We start from the raw sequence: 14298 nt of genomic DNA on the forward strand, positions 1-14298 counted from the left end.
GTTTGTTAATTAATTAACATGTACTAATACATTTTTAAATTAAGGTTTTTATTTGTTAACCATAGTTTGTTTACCATTTGTTAACCATCAAACTAACATGAATGATCAAGGTGCAATTTGTTTTTATCCAGTATCAATTTTAAAAACTATCGGTTGATTAATCGGTTATCGGCAAGTATGGCCCAACCTAGCTATCGTTATCGGTAAAATCCACTATCGGTCGACCTCTAGAAATGATGTAAGATAACGTTAATTTAGTTGTAGGTTACGTTCTCATATCCATTTTTTTTCTAATGTCACAAGGAATAATCTGATTTACTGCTTTACACGATTATTTTGTAGTGTGGTTTTGGTGTACTAAAGTGTTGTTGTACTAAAATAAACATTCACGAGTGTAATTTCTTTCAACCTAGGGTCTTTTGCACCATGACCCCGAGCCAAACACCCCCCCAGAAGCTTTTTTTCCCCTTGGTCGAACATTATTAAAGTTAAAGCTTATTTAGAGATATCAGCCTAATGGCTTAAATGGATCCAAGGTTGTATCTCATAAATTACCCCACTAATAATGCTCAGAATGGTACCAAACTTCTACAGTAGTACAAATAGACTCTGTACTCATAAAACGAGGCATTGGAAAGTTTGTAAGTACATCAGGAGTTTATTTAAATAACACTTGCCTGACAGCTTATGCTACCGCTAACCCGGACGTCGACGTCACTTCAGTGATTTGGGAAAAGCCCGTAAAAGTCCTTTGCAAAACTCACAAGTGTAAGGGAAAAGCTAGTGAATTTAACGCTCCATAGAAATATATCCCAAAAAAATTATTTTTTCCGAAGTGTTGACAACTATGTGTTAACTAATAATTTTTGCAAACTGGTACCACCAACAAAATAGTGCATTCCTGGAACTGGGCGTCGTTACACTACATTCTTATGCATCGCTTTCTGCCAGGACCTTTACGCTCTTTTCTCAAATCACGGAAGTGACCTCGACGGTAGCATAAGCCGTCAGGCAAGTGTTATTTAAATAAACTCTTGATGTACTTTCCAATGCCTCGTTTTATGTGTACAGAACCTATTTGCAATACTGTAGAAGCCAAGAATAAAGAATAAAGTCTGTTGTATGTTTGCAAATTTTATTTGACAAATGCTATAAATGATTACATTTCATTTGATAGACATTATGTTGAACTAATTTAATTAAGCATTAAGCAATTAAGCAACTTAAAAAAAAAAGAAAAGAATGAAAAGGCTGCAAATGCTTGTAAATCTGGGATTATACTAGAATTAAAAGCTTGTTTAGTTGATTTTAAATTAATTTCAGCTCATAGAAATGCTTATGTGGAGCATCCAAATCGGACGAGCTTGTCGGCGAGCGAGGTTATGCCGATAAACTTTTCTCGATGTTCTGCCATCTGGGCTTCCTTGTCTGTCGGCCAGTATTCAATCCAGGTGTCTTCACCCAATTGGTACCTCAACCTGAGATGATTGAAAAGAGTGAGAACATTTTTCATTAGGAGCATTTATCCACCAGACATAAGCCATAATATTATTTCTATTCAAAATGCAAATGCATCATCGTCAAACGTGTCAAAATTGAAATATCAGTCTCTACATAAACCAAATTGAACATCATCTTCCAAATGTCATACTTTCCGCCAATCTTTGGAAGGGTTTTGGTTTGACCCATGATCAGGTACGTCTTGCCCTTTTCAAATTTCAGAAAGTCTCTACAATAAGGATGAGCCAAGAACGACCTAATTTTATTTTCCGCATCTGGATCAGTGCCTGAAAACAGACACACACACACACACACACACACACACACACACACACACACACACACACACACACACACACACAAATCTTTGAGGATAAAGCCAGTTCGATGGAGACTGTCTGACTTGCCATGATCAGAAGTCATGAAACACAGCTGACATCTTTTATGTCCAGTTTTTCACTGACACAGTAAAAAAGAAAGAAACTGGCAAACCATACCTTCCTTCAGCACTCGTTCAACTGTCATGTTATAGATGTCTGCGTACAGTGAGAAGCTCATGTCCAACAACTTGGTTTTATAAACTACAAGACAAAAATGTGTTACATGATCATCTACAAAACAGCTCTGAAAATGTTTTATTAGCTGGCAAGGACTGTAGGCCGTACTGGTACTTTATGAAGGAGATACAACTGTCCTGAGAAGGAACGCTATTGTACAAGACATACTCAAACATTCTCTATTGCTAATTTACAATAAGATTTCTGGATGTTTACCGTATTCCACTTCACGTTCACAGGCCTTTTTTTCACGATCCGCCTCATCGACGCGTTTATTCTTTTGCAAACTGCAGTTCTCTGTCAGGATATTTCATACGTTTATCACATTTACTTTCTTTCTTTCTCATGGAGACTTCATGAAGTTATATTTTTAAAGCATGTTGTATGTTCATCTTGCATTTAATGAATAAAAGTGTACGTACCTTCCGCACACTGGCACAGCTTCTCGCTGCAGAGCCTGTTCAGTGCGCCGCCTTCCTTTTGAGGATGGTAGAACTTCACACAACGCTTATCTGTTAACATATTAAAGTGCAGGACATTGAAGCTGTCAGACGGAAGCCTTGTATGCAGGGTCCGAAATTAACTTTTTGGCTCACCTGCCACGGGGACTGGTAGATGAAAAAATCCACCAGCCAAGCATATTTTTTACCGGCCAAAATAATAAACAGCCTTTTTTTTTGTCACATATACATTCATTCAAGTACTTTTAATTGAGATTATAAGGTAGGCAAATTATGTTGAATACAAACGTAAAAAATTGTCCAGAGCAAAATTTGAAATGTATAATAAAAAAATAAAAAAACTATATATATTGATCAAAATATATGAAATATTACTATCATTGGGGTAAAATAATTATTATTATTTTTTTTTGTCAGTTTTGTTTCCTGACTCATGTGGAAGGGAAGGCAGAACGTCCTCGGTTAAGTTACTTACGTAACCTCGGTTCCATGAGAGATAAGGGAACGAGTATTGCGTTGCAAACGCTATGAGAAAACTAATTTTATCGAGAAAAGAACGGCCAAAATGTAACTTAAAGCAGAAGCAGCCTGGCCAGCGGCGGAGTATGCACGATCCGCGAGTGCTGAAGACGCTCTGCACGGCTTTTTTGGGGCGACCGCTTCTTCCAGTGGCGGCAGCTTCACATATCCTTTTTCCTCAGCGCCGTCAACAGATAGAGCGTTAACTGTACGTACACACCACCGCCGACTTGAGCTGCAAAGAAGCTCTGTCAAAAAGTACAGGAAAGCTTGACGCTTGTCCGCTCTGAATAGTGAGTGCGCGCACGCGGCCGGGGCTCATTCACTCGCGCGCGCTCTCTCTCTCTCTCTCTCTGCTCGGAGGCAGAAGAGTGCGTGCGCGCTGACAATTTTATTATTTTGGTATGAACATTCACCCGCCACTGTGGCGGATAGCCTTTTGAGATATACTCGCCAAACGGAAAATCTACCCGCATTTGGCGCTTGGCGGGTGTTAATTTCGGACCCTGCTTGTATGTCCAAAACCATTACTTTTCAGGAGATGGAGAAAACACTGTATTTTTTAAAAATAATTAAACGCTGCGTTGTCAAAGTTGATTTTGTTGTTTTAAATGTGCTCTGACACTTGCATGTGTTATATTCATAACATTTTACCAAAATCAAGCTCAAGTGAAGTTACAAGGTTTTTGACCAGTGAATGTCGAACATACATGTTTTTCCGTCAATAGAACGGCAGTAAGTGCATCGCATTACGTTTTCATCAACTTCAGGTTATATAGTTTAAAGTAGCTATGTGGGAATACAGTTTTTTCTGTGATTTGGCCAAAATCTCATGTTATAAAGATGAAGTGCTTCGCACAGACTATTTAAGGTACTATTGGCTATTACTCTACAACAAATAATAGACTAATACTGCCTTCACATGCCATCGGAATTATCGTAAATACTAGTTTCCAATTGGACATGAACACCCACTCAAGTCAAAATTTGAATGCGATGAGCTCATAAACATGACTTGGGAAGTAGAAAATTTTCGATAGCATGTAAAGGCAGCATTAGAAACTCTTCTCCGCTCCTCAAATACACAAAAAATTCGGCTTTATATAGTATTTCTTAAGTAAAGAAAAATGCTGCTTATTTAAACAACCAGTCTTTTATTTATCCTTACATTGCAAACAAGCAGAGACGGTCTTAACTGTGTGTGTATATTTAATTGAATTGCAGCGTTTGAGATTTCACAAAAGCACTATGCTTTATTATGATTTTTAAATGGTCTTAATATATTGTACAGCCTTAGAAAACAGTCTAATAATATGCGGTTCATGGTTTCTCGTCCATGAAATGCACTATTTCCGGTATTTTGCAGGTGACTTGACAATAAATGCTACCTATGAATGTCACTTCAGTTCTGTCACAGAACGAGAAATATCGTCACGTTTTAATATCGCGAGATCTCGTAGCACATGATCTCGTCACAACCCTAGTTAGATGCTTTTCTTTTCTAGTCCCCCTGACACAGATGCTTGTTGGTACGCTACATGTGTGCGACTAATGTACCTGGGGCGTTGTACTCGTACACAGTGACTCCGGCGGGCTGCAGCATTCCCACTTCAGTGATCTTGTGAATTCTGAAAACAATCCTTTCTTTTTCTTTATTAGAAATCTAAAATTACATTAAGTAAAAAACTAAAATGAATTATTAGAGCTTTCACTATGCAAAACAGCAATTTACCAAATTGCTCACTGCAAATGAGAAAGAAATCAGTTGCAATCACAAAAAGAGAAATGAAACAATATATGGGAATAGTGGCATTGATTGTACCGTATCTATGTAGATGATAAGAGATCCTCGCTCTGAAAGCTCCTTGTTCAACTCAAAGCTCTGAATGTACTTATCCTTACCAGTAGATAACTGGTGAAAAAATCATGAGGAAAAACAACAACAACAACAACAACAACAACAGGTGTGATATCAAAGTTCAAGTATAAAATGTCCATTATATAAATTTGATAGCACTTGTAACAATATTACCATGGAAGAATTCAATATGCTGGACTCGTAAATATTCAGAGTTTACGATTTTACAGTAAACTTTCACAATTATTGACATTATTTATTTACCTTTGAGAGATCACGTTCATCCACTTTAAACCCTGTCAGCAGGCCAATGTCCAGAATAGACATGGTTGAGCTTCTTAACGGGTCCTTGAAACTGCAAAGGAGGCACACGTGAGGCAGACACATTGGTGACATTGGCACTACCCATCAGTGTCACTTTCTATTTGCTGCTTTTGCAATTTACCATCATGCATCACAGCTGCTTCTTGTGCAAAATGATCACATGTTAATCATCATTTAACTTTGCTTCGCCCCTTTTGCTGAAAGTATTACAAGGTTAGATAAATATCGAAATCATCTAGACGTTTTATTTCTGGTCTTTCCATACATTTCAGAAAAGAAGAAGACAAATGAAATGGCACCTGTTAATCTTGTTTAAAGTTAGAATGTAACACTTTATTTAAGGGTCCAATTCTTATTATTAACTAGTTGCTCATTAGCATGCATATTACTAGGATATTAGCTGTTTATTAGTACTTATAAAGTGCATCTTAATACTTTATTACGCACAACTATATTCTACAGCTCTTAATCCTAACCAATACTTAAACTTAACAACTACCTTACAGACTATTAATATGCAGTAAATTAGGAGTTTATTGAGGCAAAAGTCATAGTTAAAAGTGAATATGTATTCCCCATATTAAAGTGTTACCGTTAGAATAGTTGAATACTCACATGTATTCAATGGTGAGTAGATAACTTTCAGTGGCTGTATCATAGGACACTACGTATAGAAAGATAACATCATAATCCAACTTTATCTTACAACACAGCAGTTCAAATTAGTCATGCCACGTTCTCACGATGAATCCTACCGTCAAGCTGTTTTTCCATTTGCACACTTAGATCAAACACTTTACAGTCGCTGTCTTTCTCTTCAGGCAAAGCATAATACACAGAAAAGACCTGCGAGGAAAGTACATGAGCTTTTAACACAGAACAACAATAAATATTGCATTAATGCGTTCGTGAACACTCACAGAGAGCATGGCCAACCCAGTCCCTTGAGCGGTGATGTTGAAGCTCTTCGTAATGTCAAACTGTGAAATTCAGTCCATAAGGTAGACAAATAAAGACAACACACTTTTAGGTGAATCAGTTAACACATAAACATGTGAATCAGACTAGATTTAATCAGAGATTTAAAGTTGCTAACTGAGTGCTGTTTTAAGACCACAAACTCTGGTTCATACAGTCATATTTCCAGACCTTGTCTGTGCGCTGACGATTCATGTTGGACGATCTCATAGCAAAAATCTTTTTTTCAGATCTCTCCTGCACAACGAGCTCCAGGTCCAAATTAATGTCTTTCTTCTTAACCTGAATGCGGTACTCAGCCACAGCCTGGAACACCATGATCGTTGCCTAAACAAACGGGTAATTGGACAAGATATTTTTTTTGGGGGAGTATCAAGTTAAAAGACATGGCCAATTAACATAATAATACATAGCACTACATTAATGCCTGGTTCAGATTACACGATTTTGGCACGATCCGTTTGACATAGGGTGTCGTGGGGATTTGTAAACGACAACGGGCGTCGGTACGCAAGATTCGGTCGTTTCATCTCGTGTAGTGGGCGACAACTAACGTCGCGTCTGCGATGCTTCACGACATCACGATAAAAATGTTTGTGTAACTTTTTTTCTGTCCTCCACTACGAGTGAGTAAGTGTGTGTGTGTGTGTGTGTGTGTGTGTGTGTGTGTGTGTGTGTGTGTGTGTGTGTGTGAGAGCAAGTGAGTTAGTGAGAGTGAGTGTGTGTGTGTGTGTGTGTGAGCAAGTGAGTTAGTGAGAGAGTGTGTGTGCGTGCGCGAGTGAGTGAGTCAGCGACAGTGTGTGTGTGTGAGAGAGAGAGAGAGCGTGAGTGAGTGCGTGTGTATGTGTGCAAGTGAATGTGAGCGTGTGAGACGGCACAAGATGACTGGTCGGAAAGCAATGTGTAGTCTGACATGTTTCTTGTCCACGATAAGATTTTAGGAGTCAAAATGATCAATTACATCGTTACACCAGTAGGTGGTGACAAGTGATTGTTAAAAAAAAGGATTTGTCATTGAATCATTCATTTAAAAGATTAGTTCAAAAATGCAGATTCGTCCAGGAATGAAATAAGTGAAGTATTTATAAGAGAGTCATTGAATCATTCATTCAAACTGATTTTTTATAAACAATTAATTAAAATGAATTAAACGTTTTAAATAGACTGCAGCAATTAACATTTTCTCAGAAACTCTAGTAAATTACATGTTATTTTGTTTAGTTGTCTGTTCAGAATCGTGGGACAATCGTGATCTCAGTTTGAAACAAAGAAATCGTGATTCTCAATTTATCCAGAATCGTGCTGCTCTATGTTGTAGTTTTCAACTCCCATTACTTTACCCACTGCTAAACTTTTAACATTAAAATTAAAAATATGTCCACATTAGCTACGTTTACATGGACACTTTTTGTTTCATCAGAAGGAAATCATTCCGATTGAAGTCTCGCAATTCACACTCGTTCAGACATTGAAAACTTCTGGAGAATTTCTCAGTCTGGGTAAAAATGTCCTCACGTGTACGTAGTTTTTTGGGTATATCGATAAAATGCAATATGCATTATTCCTTTAAGTTGAATAACTCCTAGGGGTGAACAAATCCAGACACATGAAACAAAATGAGGAGGACAATGTAAATTGTAAACTAGAGCATTCATTCGTTTGTCATTTGATGAATTACCTGTGTGGTGCCATAGCCTCCATAAAGGGTTTGTTGCTTTCCCAGCCAACGCACTGCCCGTCCGGCTCGCTCAAAATCCTTTGCCATCACCAGGGCAAGAACTGCATAACCTGTGGCCTCGAGAGAGTGATAGTGCTGCCCAGGAACTTGCCAAAATATGCCATCTAAACAAATAGATTTTTGATAATAATGTGTGTCACAATACACTCTTTTATACAAGAGTGATAGTTATAAAAGTTTAGGAATTGTTGGGAAACAATTGACACACACAACTCACATTATTTATTTGAACAATCATGTAAATTACAATAAAAGTAATATCAAAATTCATTTTAAATACACATTTTCAAAGAAAAAAAAAAGAGAAAGTTTCAGAATTTTTTTTTGTCTTTTTTATAAATTGTATATCACTATAATAACCCTGGTATAACTATCTTGAAGAACATACATTAAAAAAAAAAAATACTTTGCCATGGAGAAGTTTTTTTGGCAGACTGTAACGTTACTGACCTTTGCTTTGGGTGGAATGACTCATCAGGATGTCTTTATTGAGTTTTCCAGCATTGGCCAAAGCGTAAGAAGTCACAGCAACAGCATAAGTGCTGGTCAGACTGTGAACTCTCAGCATCAGGTAATTAACAGCTCTGTTTACACTGCTCTGAAGTATGGAGAGAGAGACTTAGTGAGACTCAAGGCAAGGCAAGTTTATTTATATAGCACGTTTCATACACTATGGCAATTCAAAGTGCTTTGCATAGAAAATAAGCATACAATAAAAGCAAGGGAAATTAAAACAGTTATAAAAGGAATTCAAAGAGATACATAATACAGTTATAAAATGAATTAGAGTAAAATGATACAGTTATAAAATGAATTAAAGTAGTAAAAAGATGATACACAGAATAAACTTCTAATCCGGCAAAACACTGGTGTATCTTTTGCATGTAGTTTTACTCATAAGCCCTATTCGGACGGGACTAGTTTTCCAAACGACGTTTGAGTTACAATTCTTATCAACCTACGTCTGTGATTTCATGTACGGATTCGGACGGGACTAACATCTCCGTGTTTATTACCGAGGTAGGAGTGTCTGTTTTACATGTGGGCATTGCAGAAGATCACGTGTTCAGAATGCGTGGATTGCGTATGGTCATTTGAAATTAAGTACTTTTAAAATTAAGCACTTTGAAATATAAAGTAAAACGTCCTAACGTATTTAGTGTTTTGTAAACCTTTTATAAAAATTGTAGTATAAAAAAAAACTAAACAGATTTATCATCATGATTTTATAGAACTGGGTTCTTATAATAAACCCACTGGAATAAAAAGTTTTAACTTACACGTTAAATATAATTTACACGTTATGTAATTAAGTGCAGAAATGAAAGTAATCTTACCTGAAACTGATATTACAGTAGCCAGTCTTAACAGTTTACGTGATTTGGCTCTTCTTGTTGATTTCATTTTTTATTTAATTTTTTCTTCGCAGTGTAGGCTACCAAACACATTTACATCCATTATCGGTGCGCAAAAAGCAGAAACTTGAATACCGGCGCGATAGTGAGAGATTGTATGGCAGTTCACGTTGACCAAAACACATAAGAAAAAGCGTTTTGGAAAAAAAATGTCCGGTAATCACAGACATTCGCATTCGGACGGGATTAGATTTCTCTGAGGACCGCCGAGTTTGACGAAAAACAGTAGGTAATTTGCTCTGGAATGTCGTGTGAGTAAAAGACAGACATGGCAGATTCGGACAGGATTAAAATCTCAAAGTACGTCTGTGAAACAGATATTTCTCTAACGTCCCCCTGTGAAACTAGTCCCGTCCGAATAGGGCTTTACACTGTGTCTGTGGTGTTTATTCGGTTGGCCTAAGAATTCCATTGGACGTCTTCGATGGACCAGATTTTTCCCTAAAATCGGACAGGAGGATCTCTAGGACTGACCTCGAGTTCACTGCCCCATCAGTCCGCACCCCCAGACAAAACACGTCCAAATTATAAACTTTCACTCTATGATGGTTAAATTTAGCAGTTGATCCACGAATCACATGCGTGCCGAACCGTGGGACCTGATCCGTGCGGATCACGGATCAACTGCGATCTGTTCCACCCCTAGAAAACAGTTCTCACGTCCTCTAAATGAACCAAACTCTTGATGTCCACAGAACCCGTGTGTGCACCAAAAGTGCTACTGTGAAAGCACCTAGTGCTAATCTCACTCAGTGAGACTGATGTGACATATTGTAGTGCTGTTTGTTTCTAGGAATCACACTTACCTGAACAGATCCAGGACAGATCTTACTGCCCTCTTGCATGGCAATTAGGACGAATGCAGTTAGAGAGGCATCAGCATCTTTCCCCCGTACGTTACCCTGGAATGAACATACACTCAAATAATAATATGTTTTATAATGATATAATAAGAATGTTTGGATCCTTCTGAAGTGCAGAGCTGTAGGTGCTACACGCAGCTAGAACCAGCCCACAGTTTGGCAGACTTTCTCACATTGTACTTGTTAGTTCTTCAGTACTGGTGTTTAGGAGTAAATTTATGGGCTCCAATTGTTGTACTTGATTTTTGAAGTTCATACATTTAACTTACAACCATCTCGCTGTAATACACAGGGGCGTCTTCTTTAAACGTGCCGTCTGGAAGCTGTTTGGTTGTGGCCAGCCACTTGAAGGCGCTGCAGATCACATTTTCCTCTATGACAACTAGATCGTTGGCCATTGCAAACACTTTTGCCACATATGCCGTCAACCTGTAAATGGACACAAGATTAAGTATACTACAAGAAACGCAATTGTTATCTCAATATTTTTTCATAATTGATAAGTGTTGCAACGTTTACAGTTATTGAGCTGAACTAAATCAACACTGAACTGAAGTGATATAAACAATAACACTATTGTCCTCTTAGAGCTGCTTTACAGCTGAAATAGAAGTTGTTTCATCCGTGCTGAAAACTGTTATTTTCAAAGTAATTTAGTAGCATTATTTCACCATGTGCTACTTGGTCTGTGTATCCAGGCAGCATAGGACCCATCAGATTTACGGAAGGTCAACTCCAGCTGATAACCTTCACAAGAACAAAAAATGCATGACATAGTGGCATGTGCTTAGCACTTTAACTCAATTTAACAATTGAGAGCACATTAATGTTGAGGCTGACCTGTTTTGATATGTTTAATGGCTTCATTACGGCGGTCCATGCCAACAGTCTCCCACTGTTTCGTGCTGTCCAGATAATGAGTGGCAATGAGAGGCAGAGTCATAAAGATCATGGTCTGCTCTCCAGATCCACTGGGCTGGACAATGAGCTTACCCATAAAGTCTCCACTGATGGCCTGCTCGACTGTGCGCGTTATCTCTTCACCTGCGAGCATGGAAGGTAAATGGCTGTGATTTGGCTTTTGAATGTCATATCGGCACGCATGAAGATCTAGTTGTTTAAAATATTTAAGTTCAGCAGAAGAAAGAAATCCAGAAAGATTTAAATGGAAAAAATAAAATGGATTTCACAGGTCCATATAAACCTCAGAAGAATGAAATTGCAATGAGATTTTCACCTATCACTGTGATCAGTGTGGAAGCAGGTGTGTTGGGAACCTTTCGGCTTGGGATGTCACTCCTCATCGACACGACCTGGACGCCGCCTGTTCAGATCAAGAGGGAATAGGGTGTTTTAAGAGGATTTCAACCATAATTTTCATTGCATATCCAGCATGTGTTTCTAAAGAACCTGCACCTGGGTGCTCGGAGGGGTTGATCTCCACAACGCGCTCTTCCACTTCGGTTAGCACACCTTCAGACTGAAAGAAAATAGGACGCGAATGCAATTTGGTGGACACATTGGAAATCTTCAAATAAAGTAATAAAGTGATTCCTGCAGAAGCCAGAAGATCCTTGCTCTAAATGTTGGCATGGCAGACTCACCACCACTTTAAGATTCTTTCTAATTGCGTCATTGCGATTGGAGCTGTATGCTTCAGCTTCGATCCATTGGTCACGGACATCCATGGGGATGATGATGAGAGGAACAGCTACGGAGGACATGCGGTCAACGGCAACTGTAATCTTGTTTTTGTTTTGTTTTTTTCTGGCACTGCTGCAAATATCGTCCGATGTCTTGAATTTTATATGCACCGGCTGGTATGAGAAAAAACGGGATCTTCAGCCGTACAATTTAACCTTATAAAGCCTGACAAATAAACAATAGTCAGACAAACACCTCAATTTATTAAGACACCCAAACTGATCAAAAATATGTTATTCGTAGCAGATGCTAATATTTATATTGATAAAAAGATGAAATTCTGATTGTAATGTAAAAGCTTGTGATGTAAATAAACAAAATATTTATAACAGTGTAGCAGGCTACTTGCATAAAATGCATATAAATATCAGTCGTCACTCATGCTTAGGTTTAAATGCTTTAGGTTTATGATCAAAGCTCTGTTACAGTTTTAAAACAGAGTATAATGTAGTACAGCAATGATTGAGAGATGAACAAATAAACATTCCTCAAAAGCCTTATGATCATATTCGATACTCACATTTTAACAAAAAGAGTTATGTATGGATTACAAAGTAAACTTAAGTTTCCTCAGTCCAGTGTTTATCTTGAACAATATTAAAGTTATTCTTACTTAGTTATTCTTTAATAAAAAAATATATAATTTACTTGATAAAAATCAGTGCAGATTTCACAGCAAAAAGACACATGAATCACGAACTGACGGTGGACGTTTGTTCAATTATATAAGGCCCTTTTACTTGCTAAAAAAAAGATTAATCTATCAATCAGACGACAGAAGGCATGTAGTAGATTGCGTGCAACAAGATTTTCAGCAAAGTTTTGATCATTTAAAGGCCTTAGAAATTTGTGTATCAAATATGTACAGTAGGCTTTAATGAGTGAAAACAATGTGATCAGTAAACTGCACATACTTTAAGCATCTGATTGCTGTAATTGTGAACAATAGCCTTTATTTCCAGTTGTTCATTCCGCACTGCTGAATAAGGCATCCTCAGTTCAATAAAAAAATCCTTCTTAACGGTGATCTCATAAGGATTTGCCACACATATTCCTGCATTGAAAATGAGTGAGTGTCAAAAAACAGCAAATGATAAATAGAATAACAAATGAACAAGAGCTGTACTTTTTACCGAGGGTCTTGGACAGGCTGATGGCTGTGATCTGCCAGGTTGTGATGGAGTCTTTCAGGAATATACCAGTTCTTAAGGCAGATGTTTCATCGCTAGGTACAAATGAAGACTGTCTTATGGTCATATCTTTTCAACATCTATAGACTATCATGTTTGCTTCATTGTGTTCTGATTTGGTTATTCCCTTTGCTTGTTAGTTTCCATGGTTTCTGAGTAGTTACACACCTGTTTCTGTTCCAGTTAATTGTTTTAAGCCCTTAGTTTCCTTTGTTTATCGCTCGGTCTCATTTCAGTTTACATGGTTGTTGATATCTAGCTCATGCGTAGGCCTGTCACGATAACAAATTTTTCTGGACGATAAATTCAGGGTAGCCGCGGGGTCTTAAAAGTCTTAAAAAGGTCTTAAATGTCATGTTCCTAAATTAAGGCCTTAAAAAGTCTTAAATTCCGTTGTCCAAGTCTTATTTTTTTTAACGAAGGTCTTAAATCGTGGTCGTGGCCAAAATTTACCCGTTATATCTCTATAGTTACCATAAACTTCGCAGTTACCAATCATCATTCCTAATGCCGAAACCTGACAGCCAATCCGAGTCAGAGTAGGGCAGAGTAATTGTTTTCAAAGTCTTTTACACCGCGCGAGTCTGGTGTAACAACTGGACACACTGCCGAACAAAGAACCACACATCGGAAAGCAAGCCTGAGGTAAGTTAGCTTACAATGCTAACCGTCCTGTCAGATACAGACAGCGATGTTGCCAATGTCATTATTTTCACATAGAAGAGGGCGGGATAATATCGCGAACGGGCGCGGGCGCCGTGCGAGCAGGAACGAGAAACGTTAGTGAGTTGTCGTCGAAAAAGATGGATAACGCAAAATAGCTGTTGGGGGCTAAAAATAGAAAAAGAAAGAGGGGAAAGGAGATGGCATGTCAATTGATGCGACAGCAGCTAAATAAGTGGATGGTGAAAGGCTACAGGTAGGATTTTGTTTTGTGTGACGTCCAGGCATGTAGGCTAATGCCATTGGGACTACCGGGAGATTCCCGGTGGGCCGACAAGCTTTTTGGGCCGATACATCTCATACTTTTTTTTTTTTTTTTTGTCTTAACGGCCCATAAAACTCGTACATCGGCGGCCCATTCGTTTTGCTTAATTGGCGTCGCTGGGTTAGTGCGTAATTAGTGTGTAATGCATTGGTCAAAAAAAAGTCTGCATTAGTTTTTTTTCTGACACCCCATGAAACATGTAG

At 38.1% G+C, this 14298-nt stretch overlaps 1 protein-coding gene across 1 annotated transcript in view; it reads right to left on the minus strand.

Annotated features, from left to right (window-relative positions):
- Window positions 1–1120: 1120 nt before the first annotated feature.
- Window positions 1121–14298, minus strand: part of c3a.5 (complement C3a, tandem duplicate 5) — a 31341-nt gene continuing 18163 nt past the window's right edge. Inside the window, exons 19-41 of the mRNA XM_081361137.1 lie at window positions 13051–13142; window positions 12832–12971; window positions 11818–12030; window positions 11630–11693; window positions 11451–11537; window positions 11054–11257; window positions 10885–10960; window positions 10483–10642; window positions 10157–10252; window positions 8386–8533; window positions 7876–8039; window positions 6369–6524; window positions 6140–6199; window positions 5975–6065; window positions 5835–5883; window positions 5160–5250; window positions 4860–4949; window positions 4595–4700; window positions 2480–2569; window positions 2274–2354; window positions 1998–2081; window positions 1652–1787; window positions 1121–1478 (exon numbers count right to left, since the gene is read on the minus strand). Coding sequence (XP_081217263.1) covers window positions 1337–1478; window positions 1652–1787; window positions 1998–2081; window positions 2274–2354; window positions 2480–2569; window positions 4595–4700; window positions 4860–4949; window positions 5160–5250; window positions 5835–5883; window positions 5975–6065; window positions 6140–6199; window positions 6369–6524; window positions 7876–8039; window positions 8386–8533; window positions 10157–10252; window positions 10483–10642; window positions 10885–10960; window positions 11054–11257; window positions 11451–11537; window positions 11630–11693; window positions 11818–12030; window positions 12832–12971; window positions 13051–13142 — 2620 coding nt within the window. The 3' untranslated portion in view covers window positions 1121–1336. The remainder of the gene's footprint in view (window positions 1479–1651; window positions 1788–1997; window positions 2082–2273; window positions 2355–2479; window positions 2570–4594; window positions 4701–4859; window positions 4950–5159; window positions 5251–5834; window positions 5884–5974; window positions 6066–6139; window positions 6200–6368; window positions 6525–7875; window positions 8040–8385; window positions 8534–10156; window positions 10253–10482; window positions 10643–10884; window positions 10961–11053; window positions 11258–11450; window positions 11538–11629; window positions 11694–11817; window positions 12031–12831; window positions 12972–13050; window positions 13143–14298) is intronic.

The sequence above is a fragment of the Scardinius erythrophthalmus genome, assembly GCF_964197995.2.
Source record: "Scardinius erythrophthalmus genome assembly, chromosome: 3".
Classification (NCBI taxonomy): domain Eukaryota; kingdom Metazoa; phylum Chordata; class Actinopteri; order Cypriniformes; family Leuciscidae; genus Scardinius; species Scardinius erythrophthalmus.